Source organism: Gigantopelta aegis, chromosome 14 (assembly GCF_016097555.1).
Source record: "Gigantopelta aegis isolate Gae_Host chromosome 14, Gae_host_genome, whole genome shotgun sequence".
Taxonomy (NCBI): Eukaryota; Metazoa; Mollusca; class Gastropoda; order Neomphalida; family Peltospiridae; genus Gigantopelta; species Gigantopelta aegis.
Window position 1 is genome coordinate 54,828,521 of NC_054712.1, and position 12,265 is coordinate 54,840,785.

Genomic DNA, 12,265 nt, shown 5'->3' on the forward strand with positions numbered 1-12,265 from the left:
TAGTCTATATGAATAGATAAGAAAGATATGCTCTGCAAATGAAAAAAAAGTTGGATGACCAGTCAAAGACAGGCGTATAAAAACTGATTTGGTGAATAAAGAAATAATTTCTGTGATGTATCATTCACGATTAACATAATTTAAAAAAAAAAAAAAAAAAAAATATACTCTTCAAAAGAAGAAACGCAAAACCACATTGTCGTAACATTTGGAGAATTGATTTAATTATTGAATGGTGAGTCCGATAATTACCAAATGTTGCAGGATTGTTCACAATTCACTCTAGTCCATTGTGAGTAAGTGTAGGACACACCACCAAGGTCAAGGTCATCTGGAGTCAATACCGGGTGTGGCCTCCGCGTGTGTTGACAACTGCCTGGCACCGCCTGCCCATTGAAGCAACCAGAGTACGGATGACGTCCCGGGGGATGGTGGCCCACTCGGCCTGCAAGGCTGCTGCCAGCTCGGGCAGGGTCTGGGGCTGTGGTTGTCGCTGTCGGAGGCGTCGGTCCAACTCGTCCCATAGATTCTCAGTTGGGTTCAAATCCGGTGATATAGATGGCCAAGGAAGGACATTAATGTTGTTCTGTAGGAAAGCCGTTGTGAGACGTGCTGTGTGAGGCCTGGCGTTGTCATGTTGGAACACTGCGTTGGCGTTGGCCATAACTGGAACGATGTGTGGCCGGAGGATCTGGTCAATGTAGCCCTGTGCATTCAGGTTGCCCTGCACGTGGACCAGGTCAGTTCTGCCAGTGTGTGAGATGGCTGCCCACACCATGACACTACCCCCGCCGAATCTGTCCACTTCCTGCACGCAATTTGCCGCATAACGTTCACCACGACACCTATACACGTGACATCTTCCATCATGATGTCGGAGCAGAAATCGGGACTCGTAACTGAACCACACCTGTCTCCATCGCAGGTGAGGCCATTGTCGATGAATCTGGCACCACTGCAGTCGGAGTCGATGGTGTTGTGGTGTTAAGATGACACCTCGAACTGGACGTCTGGCACGAATTCCTACTTCACGTAGGCGGTTCCGTACGGTCTGGTCGGATATCCTGCGCAAACCTGGTATTGCTGCGGCTGTGGAGGTGGCAGTAGTCAATCGTTCCTGAAGGTGGCGTACCCGGATGTAGCGGTCCTGCCCGGGGGTAGTGACCCGTGGTCGACCGGATCTAGGGAGGTCACGTGTTGATCCATGTTGCTGGTAACGATCCCACAGTCTGGAGATGGTGCTTGGGGACACATGGAATACCCTGGCAACGGTCGTTCTGGATTCGCCTGCGTCTAGTCGGCCGATGGCATTGTTTCTCTGCGGTTCACTGAGACGTGGCATGTCCTGGATTGTCAACTGTCGGCCAGATACAGAGGCCAGGCAAGCGAACACCCTGCACTTTTATACTGTCGATGTTCATGTTGCACGTGCAGACAACGCACGTGCAGTGGTGACATGATTTGCACGTGGCTGCGTTTTTGCGAATATTCACATTTTGGAACTTTATTGTACAGTAGCTGCGTTTTATCGAATGTAACCGTGGGAATGTGTTTGGGACATGCAATGACCTTATATTCACAAAGCATGAACCGGTAGGAAACATAAAATCGGAGTTATAACCCATTTGTACCCTTTTGCGTTTCTTTTTTTGAAGAGTATATATATAAAATATATAATTAAAAAAAAAAAAAAAAATTCCATACATTTTTTATTCTTTAACATGCAATGAGGCAAACATGCATAGATGCAACTATAAAACAAGATTCATTGATCTAGGACTTATAGTTTGTGAGAAATAGTGCTAAACATAAAAACTTAATTTTCAAGGTAAAAGCAAAAGTTGATGATATCCACTCTGCTGGAAAAGTAATATTTTATGTCGCCATTTTACTTTCTTGGTTTTAGAATTATGGCTTTATATTTATTTGGGGAAAAAAACACAAAACACAAAACCACAACCAATATTTTTCGTTATTAAGTAATAAATTATAGTCAACATTAAAAAAAAAAAAAAAAAAAAAAAAAATAAAGAAAGAAAGAAAGCCTTTGTAACCCAACCACCATGTTTTGGTTTTTTTATTTGACTCACACTATTTTACTGCCTTTATTATTTGTTTAATATCAGTCTGACAAACACATAAAAAAAGGTTTAACTTATATTATTTTGTCTGCCACTATCTTCTTTTTTGTTCAACATCAATCCAACTGACTCATTTCTGTTATTTCTTTATTACTTCCTTTCTCCAATATATTATATTTATATTAAAAACAAAAAGAAGAAAAAACCCTCCCAAAACTATAATATTCCTACTAAATGACCTCATATAGCTGTTTCAGAATTAATAACATGGGTTAGGGTGGTAGGCACCCCTCAAGGACATTACGCGATAGCAAGCAGTGTTTTTTTCAAACAAAATTTGAGTATATATATAAAGCCACTAGCCCATCAGGCTACTGGTTTTGCATTTGTCCCTAGCCCTGTGCAAAAAAGCACTAGCCTCGGGCATCGAGCTACCGGATTTGTCAAACTCTGCCCCCAACCTCGTATGATCAATTCCCAAACAGCTCTTAACTGTTTTTCTCAGGTATGCAGTCATCTAATGCATACCTGTTTTTTAATACTGGGGAATAATTCAAAGGGAATATATTAGTTTTTTTACAGGAAGAACCTAGTACGTACCCATTTTCCAATACCAATCAATAACTCAAAGTGAATATTAAAATTTTTTGCAGGTGGACTAGGGCCCAATACATACTCATTTTTTCAATACCTACGAATAACTCAAAGTGAATATTAATTTCTTTTTTACTGGTGGGCTTGGGACCAACACATACCTGTTTTCTAACACCGACGAATAACCTAAAGTGAATATATATACAGTCTAGCACCACTGTGTTGATATCATGGGGACAACAAAAAAATATCAAGTTAACCAAATATCGACTCATATTAAACAAATATTTTTTTAACGCATCACACACTTTTTTTATTTTAGCCGATGAGAATTGTTATTGTATAAAAAATAAATCTATTGCACTGCTGTGCATGTTCTGAACAAAGTTAATCATCTCTTAAAATTCCTATAAATTGTAAAATTAAAATCACTGTGGAAGTTAGAAGAATCTAATTTTGTTTTTAAAAAACATGAATTTATAAGAAAGTTATAATAACAAAATACAGTTATACCAATTGTTTTGTATAAGAACAAATACAAAATTCCACACCTAATTAATAAAGTCTAGGAATAGTGTGTGTCGTGCATTGATTCATGGCATGAAAGCTGGAGAGCTAAAACGTTTACACATCGACGTCACGTCATTTTCCATGACAATCCTTGAATCAACTTCAGATATAACTGGGCCAAGGGCAGTTAGCACGTCTAACAATGCGGTCGTCTGACATAGGAGCCTAGGTGATAAAGTGCTCAGACCATGCATATTTCTCCTCAAACACGAATATCTTACTCAGTTGCCATAAGAAAAAGGTTTTTTTTATTTAATGATGCCTCTAGAGCACATTGATTTTTATCTTATCATCGGCTATCCGATAAGCAGCAAGGGGACTTTTATATGCACTTTTCCACAGGACAGCACATACCACGGCCAATGATGAATCAGTTGTGGACCACTGGTTGGAATGGAAAATAGCGCAAACTGCAAATGGGTCAGTTGCCAATAGAAAGCCAGAATAGTGGAAACAGTGGTGTCACTGAATAAACACCAAAATTGCTGCCTTCTTTGTCATCTAACTAGTTAACCTATCAAACTAATCCTACTTTTTCCAGACAACAATTTCTCAAAGCCTCAAGTCACATGACGAGTTACATTCTTTAACAATCATCTGCTAGCTGTTTTTTAAAACTTGATATCATTTTAGTACCTTGTTCAATGGTTTAGATAATTCCATTCATTCATTTTACACATGAACTATTACAGTAACTACAGGTACAAATCATGTTTACAGTCACAACGCATGGTTACATGCTCACAATACTGATACGGCATTCATTTTAGATCGCGCAATTCATATCTACCTTTTCAAATATTTTATTTATTTTAACACATAATATAAATATCAACACATAGAGACGTTTTTCCATATAAAAGTCTACGTTGGGATCAAAGAATATATCGGCACAAACGTATTGACTCAACTGAGATAAAAACAGGATAGTTAACCTTTAAACTACTAGATTAATTTTTTATAAAAACCACGTTGAGTGGGTACCAGATTTATAATTTTTTCTCACATATATTCACTTAAATATTTTATAAATATATAAAATAAAGTCCGTATTTGAATCGGTAGATATTATTTTCGTGTATTTTTCTAATTATTATATTTTAGATCAGTTATTGTTTGTTAAAATTGGGAATTTTTTTGAAAAAGTTGCGTTTACTTACGAGCATTTGTGGCCAGCTGTCCAGTATTTATATCCATTATTCCCAATAACAGTGGGTTTCTGACCAGAATTTAAAACAAAAAACGAACTACAATTCATATCCCAATATATGGTGATTTTCGTTGGCGAAATAATCAAATTTATTATCAAATTAGCTGTCACAATCAGCTATCGAGACCTGAAAATGACTGCGATGTGCCGTCATTGTTGTCAAGCGAAAATACTTGCAGAAAAACTTAAATCTAAAGACACAGGACGCTGAGTTGTCTTTCGTTTCCTGTTAATAAATCGCTTCCAGTGAGTGTCGTGTGCAAAACAGCGGGAAATATGTATTGGGGAATGCACTGTATACAGTGTACAGTATGTCAACTGGTGTGACGTTGGGCGAGATATCTCGCCTGCAGTAGTCAGAAGGTTAATGCACGTTTTGACCAGGACTGGCCAGTCATATGGACACAAGTGATACATTAACTCAAGCAAGTTCGACACAACGGTGCTCGACTGTATATATTTTTTACAGATTAGCCGGGGTTCAATACATACCTGTTTTCTAATACCGAGGAATAACTCAAAGGGATTAGGTGGTTTTTCATACAGGTGAGAGGGCATGGCTGGCGGTGGTGGCAGTGACATCGGTTCTTCAACCGTGGATGACGTGCTGTCAGACTTGGGCCGCAGTTTGCGTTTCTGAGAGTGCACGCTCGAGTCGTCATCGTCAGCTTTCTGCGAGCGGGTTGTGATTCCACTCTCCACTGTCAGTGCTGCCAGGACATTAGGTGGATCTGGGGTGTCTGAAAAAATATATATACACATATCAAATCAAGAAGAATACAGGAACCAGGCATGTGATTGAAACATTTCTAAAAAAGCTGAATATGATACATGCGTCACGAAGGCATATAATCGAATGCAGAATGCACGAGATGACTGGGGGGGGGGGGGGGGGAATTGAAAAAAAGAAAAAAGGAAACATTTATAAAAAGCGGAATTCCACCAATTAGCAGAAGAATCACATGCCTGAGGAACAATCAGCTTTGGTCAGGGCTCGACCTTAGCGGTAAGCCGATGTAATTTGGCTACCGATTTCTCACTCAGACTATCAGTTGTCTAACCCCGGTAGTCCTCTGGGCTACCAAATGTTTCGGCATGTCCAGTCACTCCACAATCAACAAGACATTTAATTCATCGCCGTCTGAAATTCTACCTTCCATGTGTGCGCGCTCTGCTGTCAGGGAGTCGCTGTAACTTTTACTTGCTCCCCTTAGTCTGATCCACATGTGGTGGTTGTGAAATATGATTTAGTAAAATAAAGGTGTATTTGTCAGTGGCAGGATTTTTTTTAACATAGCGGACTAATACAAATAATTTGATGTAATGCAATGGCCAACATACAGGGTTTGTATGGGTCATAAAAAGTCATGGAATTTTTATTTGGGTCATGGGTTATCTATTCGTAGTCATGACAATTGAAACACGGCCTGTTGTTTTGATGCCTACTTGTAATTAAAGCTTTGTATGATCAAGACTATTTGCCACTAGTTGAAGTCTATTTACTAAACCATAACTCAATCGCGGTGTATTTCCTTTTAGGCTACCTATGTATAACTGACAAATGTTTTCAATGTTAACAAGAGTACTGGTGAGGTACATGATACGCCCGTCAGGAGTTTGATGGAAAACCACAGATATTAATAAATATGTTATGGTCTATTCTAATTACATGTGTATGTGAAATTTTTGCATGAAATTTTTGGATGAACAGTTTGTTTTGGACCATCTACTGATGATACTGTATTATTTTTCTTTATTAGAAAGGGAAATTTTGTTTAGCATGGGTACTCTGGTGACACATTTATATTGGCAGAGAAACAGTTTATGTATGTAATATTAACAACACAGTGACATAGTAATTGTATGTGACACACTGCCATCCCAAGTTGTTCCTACATGTGAGGTTTGATGGTACTGTATGCACCTGTATGCAAGATATGATTTGGACAAGGATTTACTGTTAAGTGCAGTAGACCGTAAAAAGTAAGTCACAGTGACCTAGTAATTGCATGTGACACGCCACTATTCTAAGTTGTTCCTACATGTAAGGCTTGATGGTACTGCATGGATCAAGATATGGTCCGGACAAGAAAAAGTTAACAGACAGACAACACCATACAACCCATCAAAGACATGCATTTAAAGAGAGAGAAAGAGAGAGAGAGAGAGAGAGAGAGAGAGAGAGAGAGAGAGAGAGAGAGAGAGAGAGAGAGAGAGAGAGAGAGAGAGAGAGAGAGAGAGAGAGAGAGAGAGAGAGAGAGAGAGAACCATAATCATCAATTTACCTCCTCCATCAGTGTTAGTTTAATTTTTATTTGTGACAATTTCTTTCCAAAATGATAGATTGTACTGTAATACATGTGTCAGGGCCCAACAAATTTCCATATCTTCCAAGTTCAAGGGCCTTAACTATGTGAAAAATGTGAAATCGCCATGAAAGTTAAGCTTGATCTGTAACAGAACCTGATAAAACTATAGACAAAATTTCAGCTCAATATCTTGAGGTATTGCAAAATATATTTTTGAAAAACAGATTTTTGTATCTCCTAACTTCAAGGGCCATAACTGTCAAAAATGTGTCAATGGTCATGAAAAGTCAAACTTGATCTGTAAAGCTATACACAAAATTTCAGATCACTATCTCGATGCACTGTCAAAAAAACATCCGGAAAAATATATATGGGACAGATAGAAGGATGGAGATGAAACCTATAGTACCCTCTGGTTGGATCGGTAGAGAACTAGTAACTAAGACCAAATGATATATGTTGAAAAAAAAAAAAGCTGCCAACTTTTTATATATATAATGCAAGTTTTTTCAATGGAAGCAGAATAATAATAATAAAATAAACTTAGAAAATAAAACATAGGACAAAATCTTACTGTTTTTCTCCTGTTTTTGTGGAGCTGCAAATTGCTGGTCTTTCTGCTGATGTTGTTGCTGTTGTTGCTGCTGCATCATTGCTGTATGTGATCTCAACGTCCGCGTCACACGACGCTCTTTCTCCTCACCCGTCGTTTCTTCTTTCTCCCCTGCTGCACCACCCTCCTCCTTTGAACTGGAATCTTTATTTTGTTCCTGCTCCATCAGCTGGGCACCCCCTTCAGCCATCTTCCCATCTTCCGATGACACCACAGCATCGGCCTGCAGCACCGACTGAGCCATCGCTGCTGCATCGGTCTGTGCATTCTCCGCCTGCTCTCCCCCCTGCTCCTGCCCTTGCTGGTCCTGTGTAGGATTTAAAACATAAGGCAGTGCTGGCTTGTTGAGGAGCAGCTTAAGACAGTCGGCATCCTTTGTGACTGTCGAGGTTGCCTTTGGTGGCAGAATGATTCTCAAGGGCGGAACCTTGGGAGAACATGCTCTGCTGTCTCTATCCAACCTCATCAGCCTTGGCGAGGACGGCCGACTGTCTCTGCTGTCTTTCAATCTCGGCGAGACGGGTCTACTGTCAGACCTCAGTCTCGGTGAGACGGGCCTACTGTCCTTTGCTTCGCGGTCCAGCCTTAACCTCGGTGACACTGGCTGATCCGATCTCAACTGTGGTGAAACGGGTCGGTCCGACCTCAGCCTGGGCGACACGGGCCAGTCTGACCGTAACCTTGGCGACACGGGTTGGTCCGATCGTAACCTTGGTGACACCGACCTGCTATCTGGATGTTCACGATCCATTTTGAATCGTGGCGACACAGGCCTGCTTTCGCGTTCCGCTTTCAACCTCGGTGATGATGAACGGCTTTCTGATCTGGTCTTGGGTGAAGAAGACCGAATCTCCTTGTCCAACTGAGTTTTAGGAGAGGCCGACCTGCTTATGTTACTGTCTGATCGAGTCCTCGGGGAGGCAGGCCAGCCATCTCGGCCATCCTTTTCTAGTCTAACCTTAGGAGAAGCTGAGTAAATCTCCTTACTTTCGTTTTCAACCTTGGTTTTCGGAGACTGCACACAAGAATCACATTCCATAGAATTCGGTGAAACTGTTCTTTCCGATCGAATCCTTGGGGACACAGGTCGCGAGTGATTCTTGGGTGATGGAGAACTCTCCTTATTGTCCTGATTAGATTTCGTCTTTGGGGAGAACGACCTTGGCAAGAAGCGTCCGTCTTGCCCTGCGGTCAACTGATCTCCCAGTCGGTTAAAAATGTCATAATGACCATCGTCATGCTTTTGTGAATTCTTGTGAGAAAACAGAGGTATCCCTGATGATGATGATGATAATGATGATGAATCGCCAGCTTCCGACGTCGTCACAATATTAACTCCCTTGTGCGAATTCTGCGTACGAGTCCTTACACCGTGTGGTGCGGTGCTGGCGTAACTACCACTAACACTACCACTGTTCGTGCACGTTGTCACTGGGTACTGAGAAACACCATCGTAACCGGACGATGGCAACAACGTCCCATTCCCAACAGAACTACTGTTTAAATCCATTGGAATGTGCTGTGGCTGTGGCTGCTGCTGCTGTAGCTGCTGTATCTGGAGACCACCATCTACACTACTACTACAGCTATTCCTGACTGAGACATGTAAAGGTTTGCTGTTCTCCCCTCCACCCATGCTATCATACAGGTGGGGGGTGAACGGCATTGTTTGTTGAGCCTTTAGCTCGTGTTTTTGTTCCTTCTCCGAACCACTCACCATCTCCGAATCCATGTGGCGTTCTTTGCCATACAGCCAACTGCTGGAGCTCAACTGTTCGTCAAGAGTTGGCTCCCTTGACACGTACGAACTGTCCAGATGGGGATCGTACAGTTCACTGTCCGATATGCTTGACACTGGGCTGCCGTGGCGCGAACTGTTTTTCACCGGCTCGTCAGTCAACACAGTCAGGTCGTACGGTTTGACAAGAGGTTTGTCCAGCACTTTGTGCACAGGTGGCTGTCCTTTATCCGCATCGAACTTGATGCAGAGGAGAGGTGACGTGGTTTTCTCTGGAGACTGAGGAATGAGAACTCGTCTACTGCTGGATGAGGTGTCGCTCTTTAAAGAACTGTGAGGATGCACATCTGAAAAAACACAGCACACTCTGTCAGTTGGCAATTAAACAAATATTTAATATCTTGTTTAATGACACCACTGGAGCACATTGATTTATTAATTATCAGCCATTCTGAAACATTTAATTCCGAGATATAAAAAGGAAAAGAAAGGAATATTTTATTTTACGACACACTCAACACATTTTATTTATGGTTATATGGCGTCAGACATATGGTTAAGGACCACACAGATAATGAGAGAGGAAACCTGCTGTAGCCACTTCACTCTGTTTGATTAGCAGCAAGGGGTCTTTTATATCCACTTTCCCACAGACAGGAAAGTATATTAGACCAAGTCTTTATATAATAAAAAAGAAGAGAGAATTATTCCCATTCAAATTGGATATTTTTATGCTAAAATTAGGAATGAAAGTATAGCCTTTGGGGAATGGTGTTGATTCTCGGAGTCTAGAAAGATTGTTGTTAAAACCCTGATACTTGGGCAATGGATGAAATAAAGTTTGTTTTGTTTAACAACACCACTAGAGCACATTGATTTTATTAATTATTGGTTATTGGATGTCAAACATTTGGTAATTTTGACATATTCTTAGAGAGGAAACCCGTTACATTTAGTAGCAATGGATCTTTTATATGCACCATCCCACAGGCAGGATAGCACATACCACAACCTTTGATATACCAGTTGTGGTGCACTGGCTGGAATGAGAAATAACCAAATGGGCCCACTGACGAGGATCCATCTCAAACCGACCGCGCATCAAGAGAGTGCTTTACCATTGGGCTACTCCCGCCGCATTATAATGTACTCCCCCCCCCCCCCCCCCCCCAAAATGTTAAAAAAAATTAAGCAATTTATGATTGATATACTTTTTTTGACTGCAACTGCAATAAATAAATGTCGGTTCTTGTTCATTTTACGATACTGACAATCTGGGATGTGGCATGTGGGTATAATACACAGTAGAATCTCATTGGGTCGAACTTGGAAGGGTCAAATACACTGCAACGCTTGAACCAAAAACAAAGTCCCGAGTTACACTTACACGTTGTTGACTGAATGGTTCGGTCGAACTACAAAATGAGTCGAACACTTTCTCGAGCTCCAACGGGGTTCGAGTCAACGGGATTCAAGTGTATTATTCCTATTGTCAAAACAAGTCCACATTTGGAAAGATGATGTATGAAAACAAAAGGCCATAAGTCACATAATTCTTCTGCTAAAAAGATATCTCATGTTAGCTGTAACTGGCAAAGTACAATAAAAACATTTTACACATTTTTAAATAGTGCTGTTAACAATCCTTCTGTTAACGTGATACTTTGAAATCCTTTATTTTATGGACTTCAATTTTCATGTTTTAACTAAAATGCACTTTTTGCTGCAAATTTAAATTTGTTGATAAAAAAGGCAGTATTAAATTTTCGTTGTCTTCTTAATTTTGATGACTGCATTAGTCCACGATTTACACCAAACTTAGAGCACCATGATTAAAAAATAATTTCTCAGTATTTAATTATAGCTGTAACTATGGCAATGAGCAATGGCTGCTCTCTTTATTTTCTAATGTTCTAATTTTGTACAAGGCTTCTAGATTATGGTAGCCCCACTCCCATGGCTAGGATTTTCAGTGCTGGGCTAGAAAATAACTACTATTGCCATGCCCGACGGCTAGTAAAAATAATAAGTCAAATGTTGCAGTTAAGTTGATTTTGTATTAACGTCTGGAAAACCAATTTGGGGCGTGTATATCAATATCTGGTGTGTCCACCATTTTGGGCGATGCATGCTCGACACCTTGATAGCATACTGTTGATTAATGTACGTATGGTTGCCCTGGGTATTGCCCGCCATTCATTCTGAAGGGCTACCGCAAGCTGGGCCACGTTGGCGGGTGCTGGGTCCCTGGAGTACACTCTCCGCCCGAGAACGTCCCACAGGTGCTCTATAGGGGACATATCGGGGGACTTAGCGGGCCAGTCGATTGTCGGTATGCCTTGTTGTTGTAGGTAATCGGTGACTATCCGAGCGCGATGTGGTCTGGCATTGTCGCCTTGAAATTCAAAATTTCTGCCAATATTTCTCGCCACTGGAACAACGACAGGATGCAAAATTTGGTCCAGATATCTCTGGCCAGTCAAATTTCCATTAACAATAATCAAATCTGTTCGCCTGTCATGTGTGATCCCTCCCCACACCATGACACTACCACCCCCATAACGATCATGGTCTAGAATTGTAGCCCGGGCATATCTCTCGCCGCTATGTCGCCAACAACGTTTTCTGCCATCTGTGAATCTGAGGCAGAACCTCGATTTGTCTGTAAACATGGTGTAACGCCATTGTCGCACAGTCCGTCCCTGGTGTTGCCTAGCCCACCGTAATCGTTGCCGCCTATGGTGAGCTGTTAGGGTCACACCCTTCAGAAGATGCCTCGCTTTCAGGCGGGCTTTGTAGAGTCTGTTCTTGGCGGTCGATGTTGAAATTCGCCTTCCTGTTATTGTACGGAATTCACTGTTGATAGCAGCAGCTGATTTGAATGTATTGCGTAGAGCAATTAATGTTATGGTACGATTTTGTCGAGGTGTCGTCTTTTTAGGCCTGCCAAGCCCAGGTCTCGTTGCAACCCCGCCAGTTTGACGGTACTTATCCCACAATCTAGAAATTACACTTCTTGATTTACCAAACATTCGGGCAACTTGGCATATTGACGTACCTACCTCTATCGTACCGACAATTCGCCATTTCGTCACTTCATTAAGGTATTGTCTTTGGACCATTTTCACGCATGTGATTACCTCACTTGCA

At 41.2% G+C, this 12,265-nt stretch overlaps 1 protein-coding gene across 1 annotated transcript in view; it reads right to left on the reverse strand.

The window, feature by feature from the left end:
• The window catches only part of LOC121388283 (ankyrin repeat domain-containing protein 11-like), a 61,711-nt gene that overhangs the window by 25,061 nt on the left and 24,385 nt on the right, over positions 1-12,265 (reverse strand). Inside the window, exons 7-8 of the mRNA XM_041519564.1 lie at positions 7,339-9,462; positions 4,948-5,195 (exon numbers count right to left, since the gene is read on the reverse strand). Coding sequence (XP_041375498.1) covers positions 4,948-5,195; positions 7,339-9,462 — 2,372 coding nt within the window. The remainder of the gene's footprint in view (positions 1-4,947; positions 5,196-7,338; positions 9,463-12,265) is intronic.